General features: G+C 35.6%; 1 protein-coding gene and 1 long non-coding RNA gene across 2 annotated transcripts in view; both read right to left on the bottom strand.

The window, feature by feature from the left end:
* Positions 1 to 16,276, bottom strand: part of LOC126585858 (uncharacterized) — a 67,576-nt gene that overhangs the window by 14,594 nt on the left and 36,706 nt on the right. The window lies entirely within an intron of this gene.
* LOC126585854 (2-hydroxy-palmitic acid dioxygenase mpo1-like) lies at positions 12,239 to 13,043 on the bottom strand. The gene has a single exon (XM_050250410.1). The coding sequence runs from the start codon at positions 12,975 to 12,977 to the stop codon at positions 12,381 to 12,383; it is 597 nt and encodes a 198-aa protein (XP_050106367.1). The 5' UTR covers positions 12,978 to 13,043; the 3' UTR covers positions 12,239 to 12,380.

The following is a 16,276-nucleotide window of genomic DNA, read 5'->3' as shown; positions in this document are numbered from 1 at the left end:
CATTGTACCGAGTTGAAGGAGTTACTAAACTTGGATGGGGTTTAAGAGTCAAAATTGTGTGAGGACTAGCTCATGCACTTTCTTACCTGCACCATAACTGCTCACCACCAATTGTGCATCATGATGTAACCGTCAACAATGTATTGCTCGAGTAGGATTTCGATCATCGGCTCTCAAATTTTAGAACAGCAAGACTGTTGAGTATGGATTCATCCAACTGGACCAACATTGTTGGTTTGCTAGGCTACATGGCATCAGGTAATGTAAAAATTTAATGTTCTGTAATTTTTTTGGGCCTATCTTTTGGTGATTGAGATATGTGCAGAGGTGACATATTTTGTTTTCTTTATGTGCAGAGCTTGCATACACTATGCAGGGCACAAATAAGTGTGATATTTACAGCTTCGGAGTGGTAGCACTAGAAGTTGTGATAGAAAGGCATCCAGGGGACAAGCTAGAGAACTGTCAGAATCGTCGACACCAATGAATGAAAATGCAGAACTACTTCTCAATAGATCGACAATTGGAGCCTCCAACCAATGAATTGGCAAAGGCAGTGGTGTTTGTAGTGAGTATAGCGTTGGCTTGTATACGTACGCATCCTGGGTTGCGTCCGACAATGCTTTTGATGGAACAAAATCTGTCAGCTCAGTCTTCCTTGCCTTCCTGAGCCATTTGGTATGCTTACCATCAATAAGTTAGTGGTTCTATAGAAGTAGAAGAAAATAGGGAATATATAGCTCCAACTTCACATTAGAATTCTTGCTACGAGCGGTCTATCAAATAAGCAAAAGCGGTGGAATTTTTTTTTATTTTTTATTTTTAATGTTTACAACAAACTTCATAAACATGTATTTGACGTCTGCACCACCCTAATTACTACAGAGTTGCAAATTATGTGGTTGAAAGATATAGTGTTTAACTTTGTGGAATTCATGTCATTTAGTACTACGATTTAATGATATTCCTTTTCATTTATAAGTGAGAGGTTTTAGGTTCGATTCTTGCCAAAAGCGAATTTGAACCATGTTATTGTTAGCCCATTGTGAGGCTTAACCCACTCCCTTCACCCTTAGTGGAGATAATATCGGTTGTTGAAAAAAAAAACTCTATGGCATTTGTACTTATATAAATAACCACTTCCACACAAGTGTTCAAATTTAACATTACAACACAAAGTTATATATATGTTATTGACAATTTTGTCTTCGTCTGTTGGCTAAATAGCCAAAATGGTCCCTGAGATTTGCATAATTCATCACTTTGGTCCCTAACATTTCAAATCGTTAAAAGTGGTCCCTAAGATTGTTCACCATCCATCATTTTGGTCATTCCGTTAAAAACTCCGCTAGGTGTCCCGAAGCTTTTGGCCGGAAGTTTGGGCAATTTTCAAAGCTTCGTAACTCAATCGTTTCTTAACCGAATTCGACCCATAATATATCAAAATGAAGATAGGAAAATGTAGAATAAGATTATATCTATTTGGAAGCCCAATGGCTGCCGGAGATGACCGGAAAATAGCCTCAAAGTTGACTGGTCCGAGGGAAAACTGGAAAACTCGCCGGAAACTGGGTAAACTTTAAACGTTCATAACTTCTTCAATACTCAACGAAATCAAGTGATTCAGAAACAAAAATCATACTTCTTGACGAGACAAAGAGAATGGTACCTTTTTTGATGTCTAACTCGTCGTTTTTTTGGCCGGAAAACGGCTCAAAAGTGGCTTAAATGATGGATGGTGGACAATCTCAGGGACCACTTTTATCGATTGAAATGTTAGGGACCAAAATGATGAGTTATGCAAATCTCAGAGATCATTTTGGCTATTTAGCCTCATCTATTTATCATGTCATAATTAGATAACTAAACAACTTCCGATTTTAGTGAATTTTTGTAAGAATGATCTTTCAATGGCAACCTAAAAATTTATCAATTCAGATTATAAGAAACATTGTTCGAAGTAAACATACATAAAGCTCATAAAACATAGGAATTTAGTATCTTGTAGTACACAAGTCATAAAACAGATTACAACAATGGAAGAACCACAAACCCTAGTTCAAGAACGAGACTATCTTTGTCTGCATGGCCACAACATTCTCACAGGTAGGATCGGACAAATGGTAAACATGGTCCTTCCCCTTTGCTTCATCACCACCACAACTGGTAGGATTGTGATTTCCTTAATCACAGTCAGTATCGTATTAGTAGTTAAATAATAAGGATTAGTTATAATTGAGAAATTATGCTTTGTTGGCTGCTAGCTGGCTTATGTAGTTTCACATGAGAGAATAGCATGAGTACAAAAGCACCAGCTTTGAGAATGAATGTATCGGTTATCAATCCTCTTGATCATATTCCCAATTGACTCGATCCTGCTGTGGTTCATCCTCCCTGATCCTGTTCCGAATCGACATCCCGACGGTCCTCTCGATTTTGAGCTCAATCAGTATCATTGTCGACCAAATGGTGACGGTGGAGTAGCCCACCTCGACCACCTTTGCAACAGCAAATTGATTTCTCCAGATTCATGTATGGCGACGATCCCCTTGCTTGGACCTACAAGGCGGAACATTATTTCTCTTATTACAATGTTCCTGAACATTACAAGGTGGTCACTGTCTCCGCCCACTTGAAAAATGAGGCGTTGCAGTGGTTTAGGTGGTGCGATTGCTTACACACTATTTCTCGATGGGAGGATTTCACTCGGGCCTTTTGTCAGGAATTTGGACTATCTGAGTTTGAAGACAATGTTGAATCCTTGTTCAAATTAAGGCAAACAGGTACGCTTCGTGATTACATCATTGAATTTCTTCACCTAGCAAATCGAACTCGTCAGGTTGGACCTGTTCTGTTGAAGAGTTGCTTTTAGAAGGATTATAACACGAATTGAAGTAAGATGTTAAACTTTTGGGTCTATCAACTGTCCATAATACCATTGCCATTGCTGTTCAACTTGATGCTAAGCTTGCTGAAATCAAATATGTGGTTCCTAAACCAAACATATTGGTACAATCCCAATCTCTGGCCTTACCTCATGTTTCAACTCAGTCATCAAAACCGAATTCCATGTTTGTTAAGAAATAAACCTCTAAACAGGTGCAACGCAAGAGGGATAAGTGGGAATGCTGGTTTTGTGAAGAAAAGTGGAGTGTAACCAAAATAAATTATCGATGTTAGAGGTGGTTACAATGATATAGACACCACTGCGGTTTGGGAAGATGTTGCAGCTGAACTGCAGTAAATGAAGCCTAGTGAATGTGTTTTTTATTGCACCAATGTGAGGAAAATGTTAAAACTATGAAAGTAGAATGGTTCATCAGTACTTGCCCTGTACAAATCATGTTCGACTCTAGTAATACTCACAATTTCGAAAAATGATTCGAAACAAAACCCTAGATTTCAAAACAAATACCTCGATTTTAGGGTTGAAATGAGAAGAAGAGAGAATCGGAGAAAGGGTATGGCGTGGAGGCCGGCCGGAGTCGAGACTCGGAGAAGGTGGGCGGAAGAGAGGCGGCGGAAGAGAGAGATGAAAGGGTTTGAAACTTGTTCATCGAGAAGAGAGGTACTGACGTAGGACTGTGTGTGTGGTTTGTCTGTGGTGTGGTCGTAAAGAGAAGGTATGGCGTGGTGGCTGGTCGGAGTCGAGACTCAGAGAAGGCGGCGGAAAAGAGGCGGCGGCAACATAGATGAGAAGGTTCAAGACTTGTTCGTCGAGAGGAGAGGTATTGGGGTAAGGACGCGTAGCCACCCACAAGGCTAAGGTGGGCTGTAGTCCAAGGAGGTTTTTTGTAAGAGTAGTACTATCTATGCACTTATTTTTACTTTTCATATACTCTTCTTAATTTTCGGTTGTTCGAATCAAATGAGTTGGAGATGATCATTGACAAATAATTAATAAGGCTTTGTTGGAAGTAAAAATGGGTTTGTGAATAGAACTATTCTTTTGTAAAATCATGTTTATAGCTTACTCAATTTCAATAGAGATTATTATTTAATGTATATTTTATAGAGGATAGGTAATAAATAATACGTTTTATGCTAAAAATTATAAATTAGTTCTATCTCCAGTCTCTCTTTATCATATTCTTTAAAGAAAAAGACCATTTACCCTATGTAATTTAGCCTTTGCGCTTCTTACTCAAGAAAAGAAAAATAATTTCTTTAAATCCACAATTAAATACTTATCTCCGCAATTCCTTAATTTCCTTTGCGATTTTCCAATAAATGTCACCTTTGGTACTTTCTTAATCTCTATATTTACTTATTCTTGATTTAATTATTTATATGGTCCGTGAATTTATCGGTTAGGGTTATGATTTTGAGAATAGTTTATATTATATTGTTGTTCTTTTATATTGATTATTGTATAAGTTTATATAAGCAAAAAATAAACATATGATTTTATAGTACTATTTTCAATTAACCCACCCAAAGAAAAAATCCTCGCTCCGCCCAGAGTTTAGAATGACAAAAAGAATGAGAGATATTAGTGCCCACTAACCTAATTTAGATTGGATGGTTAAATCTAAACCAATCAAATTGTCCACATAATTCCTAAACTTAATATAATATGTTTTAGTTCGCTTTAGGATTACCAAACGGATAATGCTAGGGAAAACAAAATTTTAAACTAAATTTGCAAACCAAATGATGTGTTACCAATAAAAAACAAGCATGTTAGTTGACACTTAATTAATAATCCAATCATCTAGAACCACATCATTTGGTTTTAAAAATTTGGTCTCCCTAGCTTTACCCTTACCGAACGAGGCATGTGGGATCTCGAATCTCGTGCTGAACTTTTTGGGATCGTTTCGGTTTTCGGTACCAAATGATTCGAGATTTTTGGTTCGATTTTGAGACTTTTTCAGTTTGGTTCGAGATTTTCGGTATTTTTTTCCATCCCTAGTTACAAGTCTCTCTACTCCAATATTAGTACGTTGCTGATATTGTGAAAATGATGATATATGTACAGTGGAACATAAAGTAAATAAGACACAATATTTACGAGGTTCGATAAGTGTGCCTACGTCCTCGGGGTAGCAGTAGTACTTTCTTTCATTATTTGAAATAATATGAGTACAATAATAACTCTCACTATTTTCTCTTCTCTCTTTAGCTAGCTTTATTGGTAATTTCTTCTACATCTCTCTTCTTTCCTCTTCTCTTTTCTCTCTCTTTGATATTGAATTGTGTGTTTACAATGAATGAATGAACCTCCTTTTATAAAGGTTTTCATCTGACAGAATAATGTAGCAACATTATTCACTTTACAAAATTTCTTTAAATGAGTAGTGCATAAATAGTAATTCATCTGATTTTTCTTCAGATGAATAGTTAAAAACTATTCATGTGAGTGATCCACATATTACATTACAACACTTCCCCTTGGATGACCAAATGTCAATTTCGGTTGCCTCGTTAAAACCTTGATCCGTTTTGGGATGCTCTCCCTGATGTGTATCTCCCCTGATTTCGAATTCTTCAATCTGACTGATTACTAAGTTGATGTAATCTGATACCATGCATGATAGTTGGAGTGTTTGCTTCTAAAGGTGGTTTATGTGCACTCCAAATTTTAATATGCCACGTGTCTTAACCAAGTACATGTATCTATGAGAGATACGAAGATGTAGCAATGAATGTTGCTTCATTGATCGTTGTAGGATCAACCTATAGAAATCCATTTTTGTGAGCGATTTGTATATAGAGATATTCAGATATTGCTGCCCAATAAGATCGTGGCTATTAGTGAGTTCTTTGGAATAGAACAATCAATTGTCTATAATTTCCTGGAGATATCAATAGATAAACTTTACTTCATTCTAATACCCATATGTTGGTATTGTGCTTCATAGAAATTTTATATCTGATTTAGTGTATTGTGCTAAATATATTAAGACACATACTTCACTAAGATATGATACTTCTAGACTAAATATCAATTCATCATTTCCCTCACGAGGATGAATGATCTTTCTTAGTGTCTAAATATTGGTTAATCATTTGAATATTCAACTTATAATCTTAATACATATGGTTCTTTAATACCATGAACATTTTGATGGATAAAAATTGTGTTGGTATATTGTTCGATCAGTAGCTCGAGACATATTCCTTTCAACACTTCTTAATCTATCTAGACTTTTCAGGAATCCCAATCTAATATCAACTCTTGCAAGAGATTTAATATGTTGCAGCAATATCATAATGAAAGTAATCACTAAGGCAATTTATACCATCTATTGGCATTGAGTACGTAATTTATGCTTTAGCCTTCCATGGCTTTCTTCAAGCAATCTGAATCCTTCAGGGATTTTCTACACTTCATGACACATTCTCTTTTGGAACTTATACAGAGCAACTTGCTTCCATGTATACTTGAGAGATTTACTTGTGGAGATATGTTTTGGGCATAAGCCTTCATATTATACATATAATTCTCCATTGAAATGAACAAGTTTCACAATAGGAAATCATGTTTACAAGAGTATTAAAATTTTAGGTTTCAATAGGAACCTTGTGTCATACCATGTGAATGTAGTTCACTGTATTACAAATGCCTATATGTAACCTTCCGGGTTTGACGTCATTTGGCAATTTGTATTATAGGTCCATTTTTCTACGTTCTTACTAAATTGTAAAGGAATTGCATTTCTCCAGTTTTTTGGCCAATAATTTTTCTTTTCGCCAATGAACAAAAGAATGTGGCTCAATATCGACACAGCTCATTGATGAATTGAGAAGTTACTGTAAAACCAAAATTAACATTGGTAATCATCAATTGGTGATCCCATAATTTTCATGTGCATGCGCATACATATTTATAAGTATTTCATTACTTTGGATATCCTTGCCTCTCCAGGGACTTTACATTGTCTCTTATAGGACAATCATCTCTTATTAGATGAATTGTTTGGAGAATTTGGATCATAACGTCCTCTAAAACGTTATAGAGCTTGGATTTTCAATATCCAATTTTGGGGAGTTGAATCATTGGAACCTATACAACTATCATGCTTCAAGCATAAGATATATTAAAGTTGCCATGTCCATGGATTATCTTTTTGGAACTTGAATCCATGCGCGCGACTGTCATGCTTCAGGCATGCAACAGTTTAGTAGTGCCAAGTCCATGGGTAGTCTTATTGAGACTTTAATCCATGCAACATCTTTGTAACTTCTAATTAATTAGTAATTTCAAATTTTGGATTACCTTTTTGTACATCATGTGAATGATATAAACTGGTAGAGTTTGTTAGGTTTATGAGTAGGATTCCCACCATTGAATTTTGGTATTCCATTCACTTGGTCAACCACTCATTCTTTCCCTTTGAACTTTTATGGGTTCATTGTTGATCCTTCATCTTCAGCCTCTTGCATAACAGCAGTGGTGCACACTATTTGCCTTTGAATGATCCTTAAAAAACATCACTTGTCGGTAACTCATCCATGCTTAGCAACTGCAGTGCAAATAGCCAACATCATATTAATTGTTTTCAGGCGTTGGTGGTTTGAAACCCGACTCCAACAACATTTGAACTTGAAGATGACTACTTGAGAGCAATGCAAGGTAAGAAATCATGCAAAAGTTTTATGCAATTAGTTCCAGACTGGTGTTGAGTGCATAAAGTTATACTTTTACACTCTCTTTTACTTAGGTTTTTGACTTAAAATCTCTATGCATCACAAGGTATTTTGATGTTTGTATTGTATTTTAGGATGAAAGTAAGGGTTTGAAGAAATCATCTTATTTTGAATATCTTAGGAGCCTAGAATGGATAGTTTGAAGCCCAAGTGGCCCAAGATCTGCCAGAAAGGGCCCTTGCAGAACAACCAACTTGTGAGCTTTGCCCCGAAGTGCTCAGAACGAATTAGAAAATAGGCCATATATGGTTGGAAAGCTCTGGAAGTCTTCTTTCTGATGGTCTTTACAACTTGTATTTGGAGGTTTCGAGAAGAAATTATGACAAAATAAAGAGGAGCTGTTCAGTTACAAATTTTGATAACAGCTAGTTTTCAGTTACGCTTATACTAAAAGTTGATTGTAATGAGCTATAAATGAGAGTCAATTTAAGGACGTAAATGTGTCAGATGTCAGAAAACTCCTAAGCCTTTTAATAGGAGAAAAATACACAGAATCAGAAGGAGAAGAGGAGAAAAAAAAAAACAAACAAAAAAACACAGAATCTGAAGAGAGCAGGAGTCTTCAGCCTTAAGCAGTTTCTAGGTTCTAGCTTTCCTATTTTTTTATGTATTTTGTTACGTTGTTAATTTAGTTTATGGATACTTAGGGCTGCTTTGAAGCCCTAGACATGATTGAATTAATGTTATGATGCAATTTTTGTTTATCAATTTCATTTGCAAGCTAGAATCAGTTTTTTGTCTCAATTGTTTCAAGCACATATTTTCAAGCTTAGCTACCTTGTTTATGTTTGATTTCTGTTAAGAATGATAAGGATAACTGCCATATCTTCTTTCATTCATTAGCAACATGTGGTTAGGTTCATAACTAATCATGTAAACTGATTCCATGAAAATCTAGGATAAAAAACCAATAAAGGAGGGCTTTTTATATTAGCACCCCACAAAAATGTTGAATGTACTCCACATTAAAATTTAATATTAAATAACTTATTTACCCTACTATGCAATGGCAATTTTGACCTTATTAGGTTTTTTTTTCAAAAAAAAATCTATATACACCCTAAATCACTTTTAACATATTATTTATCTTCTTTAACTATCAAAACTCATTCGACCCTCCATTGTTGAAAAAAACCCTAACCAATGAAACTACAAACATGTTGATTGAGAAAAATTATTTTTGACGAATGAAACACGAAATCGATATCGAAAGCTTCACATGAGATAAGACTTCAGATTTTTTTTTATTGTTAAAATGATTTTGACTACATTGATAATTATTTAATCTTGCTTTTGATGCGTTATTCTAGCTTCTATGTTCGTATTCATCTTTTAGGGATCACATGGATTACATGAAGAATTAAACACCTAAAATAACCACCAAATATTAAAAACAGATGACATGGGTTTTAATGGTGGAATTAAAAACAACCCACATATCCTTTAAATCTTATGCGGCATCTTTTGTCAAAATTTCAATCCGCAATTTTTGTCTAAATTAAAAGTTTTATAAGATTTGAGAAATGTGGGGTGTGTAGAAAATATGGGGTGCATGTAGAAAATGTAAGGTGTATATTAAGAATGTGGGATGTGAGGGTATTATGGGGAAGTATATGGAGTGTATTAAAATAATTTTTAATTGAAAAGGTAAATATATGATGTATTAAGTATGTGAGATTTATTCAATAATGTGTAGAGTGTTAATATAATAAGCCTAAAAGAGGGGACATAAAACCTGGTTGCAAGAAAGCGTTATGCCTTACCGACGGAAGATCCTTGAGATAAATGTATACATTATCGTAATTTGCTTAACACGAGACACTGCATTGTCCATGTAAATGAGTGCCATGTTAGTATTTTTCTGCATTAATGTCAACTGTTAATTTCTTATCATTTTACAGTTTAATAGTAATAAGATGGATGGCCAGGTGCATTATTTGATTTGCTTTGCCAACAACTACACTCATTGAAACAAGTAGGACAAATGATTGCCTTGCATGTCAACAGCAGAGAGAGGATCATTCTCGGATTCTTTTTGTGAGGATTTTAGGGATTCTTTAATGACATATGTTTATTATATATTGTGCGACCAATTTTTATCAGATATTGTTTATATTTAATTTTAAATAACAAAAATTACAATGATTTCTGATCTTACGATGTACGATGAACGAATCTGATTGGAGGATTCTCAGGATCCTCACAAAGAAGATCTCTCCAGGATCATCCTGGTTAACAGCAATCAAACATGGACCCACAATGGCAATTATGCAGACGTTAGGACGAAAACCAAATAGGAAGGTAGATTCAAATATGCAATTCATCTTCAGCAGCGTGCTTTTGATGAATAAACTTGTGAATTGGACAACATGCAGATGCAGTCTGGATAAGTGCTTCTGGATGCGTAATGGATAAGGAGGATTTTGTTTGGTGCAAACGTCTCCGGAAATTTATATATATATATATATATATATATATATATATATATACAGGGAGCTTAAGGGGAGGGATCCCCATTTTTTCAAAAAAAATGGGGACACGCTCCCCACCGTTAGATTGACTTTAATGAAATTGTGTGGTTGAGATTAAAACACAGGCCATAGAATCTCAACCACAGGATTTCATTTAAGTCAAATCCAACGGTGGGGAGCGTGTCCCCATTTTTTTGAAAAAATGGGGATCCCTCCCCTTAAGCAATTCCTATATATATATATTATATTATGTTCTAAATTACTTAATTTCCGAAGACGTTTGCACGTTAATTATAAGGTTTTGTCAATCTAAACAAAAGCCTCCTTATCCACTACGCATCCAGAAGCACTTATTCAGACTGCATCTGCATGTTGTCCAATTCATAAGGAGGATACGGATTATATATATATAATCCGGATCATCTTTGTTAGGATCTCAAGAATTCGTAAATCGTGTCCATTCATCGTACATCACGCGGTCATAAATTATTTTAAATATTTTTATTTAAAATTAAACACAAACACTACTCGACAAAAATTGACCACACGATATACGATGAACGGATACGACTCACAAGTGGACCGTTGGATGAAATTTCAAAGGTGCATATCACTTGATTCAATGGCTTTGGTGGAAGAGATCCGGAGAGGATCTCTTTCCTGTATACATGATGGCTAAAAAGTCAAGGGTAGTAATGAAAGTAAGATTTATGGCCATATATCAATCAGTAGGCCACCCTAGAATTAATTATATAAACATTTAATAAAATATTCGTTAGTCACTTAGTACTATGGTCTAGTAGTATTCTTTTTCATTTATAAGTGAGAGGTCTTAGGTTCGATTATCGTCAAATATGAGTTTGAACCACATTATTGCTAACCCATTGTGAGGCTAAGTCATAATAAATTTTCGTTCAAAAAAAAAAAGAAGAAGAAAACAATAGCAATCTATTAGTTGTTAGGCACATGTGGTTTAACACATTATTAGATGGTCTAAATGAGTAGTCTCCCTACATTTTTCATTTTAAATTGAAAGTAAACTTCCCATGAAACCGAGCAATAACTGGCAAGAGAATTAAAAATTATAAGTAAGATTGATTTTGTTTCTCCTTGGCCTCTTTGTACTATTGAAATATCTCACATTGATCGTATTTCTGACAAAAGAAGAGTTTAAATATCTTAAACCCATTCACACTAATACTGAGGTCTTTTGTGATAAAACCACACATATGTCATATGTGTATGTGGTAATTAACAAGTTGAGGCAATATCGGTGTTGTTGGAATGGCTTATGGTCCGTCTCTATGATAATTCTACGTGGTATCAGAGTCAGGAAGGGGGCTCGTACTGCTGCTTGTAGGGTGAGTCCCCTTGGCTCTATGTGCATGGTTGTCGATGTGTGGATCTCCCGTGACCCACTAATTGGGTCCAACATGAGGGGCATGTTGAAATATCTTACATCGACCGTATAGTTAAATATCTCAACCCCATCCCAACTTATACCGAGTCGATGCATAGATCACACGTGAGGGGGCGTGCTGAAATATCCAACATCGATCGTATCTCTGACAAAAGAAGAGTTTAAATATCCTAATCACATTCTAACTAATACCAAAGCCTTTTGTGATAAAACCACACACCTGTTGTACTGTACAGGTGGTAATTAACAAGTTGGGGACAATATCGGAGTTGTTGGAAGTGGGCGTATGACCCCGTCTCTCTTATAATTCTACGCGTACGCAATGGTCTATTTGTTTGGACCACATTCGGAAGATGACTTTCTACGCTTCTCAAATTAATGTGTACCTCAGCATACAGGTTTGTCTCACTTTCTAGTTTTTTTCCTAACCTTGTGGTGTTGTTCGGCTTGTTTTATTGGTTTAGACCTTTTAGGTTTGGCTTTAGAGCGGTTTGTTCTCATGTCCCCTTGCTTTTCCTTGCATCTCCTTTTGTTTTCGTTTCTAGAGGAGTAGGGTTTATGTCTCCTTTTTTTTCATGTTCTTTTTTCTCCTTTTTTTCTTATATTATGAGGAGTTAGGTTTATATCCCCGTAACTAAGTGTAACTTCTTTTTTCATTATCAATAAAATTTCCTAAGGTTTTCTTTAAAAAAAATTATAAACACGAAAAGAGTACATTCATAAGGTTCATAAAGCGTAATTGGTGCAAATTCGATACACTTGACACAAAAATAAATTCATATCACTGCATTTTATTTATTTTTGGTAAAACATTTCACTACATTTAATTAGGCTAATCAGGAGAGTTTCTTTTGATTCTTGATGGCCTTCCAAGCTTTGATATCAGCTTCAATCTTTTCCTTCACGCTTTTATTAAACCCTGGATACGGTTCGTAGCTAAAGGCTGATTGAAGAAACTCAAGCAACACAAAGTACGGCCCCATCAGAAGTCCTTCAACAAAGCTGTCTGCAATACCTGGTAATCTTTTCTCAAAAACGCCATGGCCTATGAGCAGTGCAGGCCAGCAGAAAACCTGAACAGCGAGAACAAGCTTCCATGACTTACCAAACCCTAGCCCACTAGCAAGAACATTGGCTCCAACCCAGGTGAGAAACAATAACAAAGCTGCCAAGGACCCAGCTTTCTTGTCCAGTTTGACATAAAAGATGGCATACATCAAAGTCAAAACCAACCCCACATTCAATTCGAAACCGTGATTGTTTAACCCAGATGGGAAATTATATAGGGAAGGTGTGAAGTGGAGAAGAACCGCAACAGCGAAGACTAAGGGCCACACTAAGAAAGTATGTAGCAAAACGTTAACTGGGTTGCTGTGATATGCTCCATAGATGGTGAAGTACCTTTCAAGATCAAACAATCCAGTCCTCCCCATGGAAATTTTTCGTTAAAAGTTTAATTGCTTTTTGTTGGATAAAGGTGTAGGTTTTTATAGTTTTTTTTATTATTTATTTTTATTTTTATTTTTTTGGTGAGGCACAAAGTAGATTTTTCCAGCTAATGTAGGAAAACTAGACTGAAAGAAAATGAATTAAATTGGATATAAATTGGAGCCTGAATTCAAAGTTGTGGAAAGTTCCTGGTAGGCGCTAGAGTATGGAAGGTCAAGATTATGACACTTGTCATTTGATGATTTGTTAGATTTGTTAGTATGTAGGCTTGTACGTATGTATTAAGATTTCTACTGTAATACAATACCCTCCTTCTCTCTAACTTCTTTCTATCCCTTTGTATCTTCACCTTCTTCGTTCATCTTCTTTCATATTAACACGGTACAAGGATGGAGCCAGGATTTGTTATGTGGGAGGACCTCTCACATACATAGGTAATTTCAACTCAGTATATGTGAGATTGAAGTACTGTGCATAAAAATTGAAAGATCATTAATGCAATAGAGAGAACTAAAAATATTGCACAAATAAAAAAATCAGAGTATGAGGTAAAAAGTAAGCAAGAATTTTAAGATGTTTTTTAAAAAAAAAAAAAAGTTAAAACCAAAGAAAAGATAGAATTGGGAGGGGAAATAAAGACTGCGCCGCAATAAGAGGGATGAAGAGAAAAATGAGGTCTGACCTAGAACATAAAAGAGTTCGAATGAAGAATATACTTGAATTTCAAAGGTATTAGACTGATATGCAGCAACATAATATGTTATAGTAGCAAGAAGAAAAAAAGGCAGTATGGACCAGGGACCATACTGGTCCCTTAGTAGCTCCGCCACTATGTTAGGTGTGTACTTCGAACTTTCTTTTAGTAATTGTTTTACAATGCATCATATGGTTTAATATTGTTGAAGAATTTGAAGTATCCCATAAAATTAATATATTTTGAAGAATTTGAGGTATCTTATAAAATTAATTGGCAAATTTTACGAAAGGTTCATACTCTCAACACATCTTCTCACATGAATGAATTTTCAAGCCCAATACATGGATATCAGAAAATAGGTGGCGTAGAGAACGTCAAGGTTCACACATGGAATAACTTGCTCGATCAAATACCATAAAGAAATTGAAATCACCATAAAACCAAGTGACAATATAATAAGTAGTTAAACTATTTACAGACATACACAATGTCTCTTATTTCTTCGATGTGGAATTCATATTGTTAATAGTTGTTAAATTATCTAACTTGTTTCAATTCATTGAGAATGATCTATATAGATTAAACTGCAAGGTATTGACTTGACCTAATAAAATCTCCACATTACTGAGGAGCACTATAATTCAGTTATATTTGATCTGTTTCCGTCTTTAATTAGTGCGTGGCCTTAGTGTGTGTGTGTGTATGATCTCTTAATATTTTTATATACTAATAATTGGATCGCGGATCTTTCTCTGCAACACTGCAACTGTCACATGCTGCAAGATGATAATGTATTTCGTATGTTGAATCAATAAGGCTTAGGAAGAAGAGGTTCTTGTGTAGGGGATTCGAATTCGGGGTAGTGTAAGAGAGTGACAAGGATTGTTTGTCCTTCACTTTCAATGCTCTCTTCGTGCCTTCCTGTTTTGTGTGGTCACGGTTAAGCCACGTCAATATTTTATATTATTTTTTTATAGATATAATAAGACAAAAATAAATAGTAATATAAAATGTTGACGTGGCTTAACCGTGACCACACAAACAAAAGGGCACGGGAAGAACACCGGAAGTGGAGAGCAGACAATCATTGTCCGTAAGAGAGAGGGTGGGGTCAGTGTGCTAGAAGTCGTAGGACTCAAGATCAGGCGAGGTGGGGGTATATTTGATGTTTTCTGCGTATGGGTCTGTGAGGACAGGTGGTCTGCGTGTCAATTCTCTGAAATGGATGATACTTGGGTACTCACTAGAGAGTACCCAAAAAGCTGACCACTTATGTGGCCCAATAAAATTATTCCACCTGTTAAGTGAATCTCAATCAAACCCTTCTTCCTCCAGCAACCCCTCACTCCGTTTCTTCTCTGGCGAACTATTCTCACTCCGGACCACTCCCATTCCCTCTCTTCTCTGGTGACTTCAATTTCAATCCCTCGCCATCTGAGCTCGGTGAAATTGGGTTATGGAAATCCGCGAAATTGGGAACTTTGAATTTCAAAAGAATTGCAGACTTTGATGAGAGAGAGAGAGAGAGATTAGAGCTTGTGGAAGACAATAGGTTCGGAACTTTGAAGTTCAAAAGAATTGCAGACTTTGATGTGAGAGAGAGAGAGAGAGATTCAAGGGAGGGAAGGGGGTGAAAAGGGTTTGGGTATCGGTCAGCGCCGGCGGTGAAAAGGGTTGGGAATCTGGAGTTTGGTTTTCAGTTATGAGTTTAGGTTGGTGTTTGGTTATGGATTTGAAGGTGTTTGGTTACAAGAATAATGGGTGTTTTAAAATTGCAGATGTCTTTATATTAGGGGTGTGCTATCCACACACCTCTTTTTACTTCTCACGCACCATTTGTTAATTTCTGTCCGTTGATCTTCTTCAATTCATTTGATCCGACGACCGAAAATTCTAAGGGTGTGTGAGAAGTAAAAATGAGTGTGTGGATATCACACCCCTTATATTATTGGGTTTTGTTAGTAGTTAGTACACTTGTGGTCCTGACTGGACAGGACCCAAGTATTATCCCTCTGAAATTAGGCAAAGATTTTTATATTAATACCCCACAAAATGTTGAATGCACCAAATATTAAAATTTAATATTAATGACTTATTTATCCTACTATGCAATGACAATTTTGACCTTATTAGGTTTAAAAAAATAAAAAATTTCTAAATACACCGCAAATCACTTTTAATGTATTACTTATCTTCTTCCACCTTCCAATGTTGAATAAAACCCTAACCAATGAAACTACAAACATGTTGATTGAGAAAAATGAATTTTGACGAATAGAATACGAAATCGGTGTTTCGAAAGCTTCACATGAGGTAAGACTTCATATATTTCATTGTTTTAGTGATTTTGAAGACATCGATAATTATTTAATCTTGGTATTACTGCGTTATTTAAGCTTCTATGTTTGTATTCAACTTTTAGCGATCACAAGGGTTACATGAAGAATTAAACACCTAAAATTACCACCTAATATTAAAAATAAATAACATGGGTTTTAATGGTGGAATTGAAAACAAACCCACATATGCTTAAATCTCAGGCGACATCTTTTGTAAAAAATCCAGTTGGCATTTTTTGTCCAAATA

Source organism: Malus sylvestris, chromosome 10, assembly GCF_916048215.2.
Source record: "Malus sylvestris chromosome 10, drMalSylv7.2, whole genome shotgun sequence".
Classification (NCBI taxonomy): domain Eukaryota; kingdom Viridiplantae; phylum Streptophyta; class Magnoliopsida; order Rosales; family Rosaceae; genus Malus; species Malus sylvestris.
The sequence above is the reverse complement of the archived record's forward strand: the minus strand, read 5'-3'. Positions and strand labels throughout refer to the sequence as shown.

What these genes read in the sequence shown, in the direction of transcription:
- LOC126585854 (XM_050250410.1), bottom strand. Translation starts at nt 12,977, where the DNA reads ATGGGGAGGACTGGATTGTTTGATCTTGAAAGGTACTTCACCATCTAT.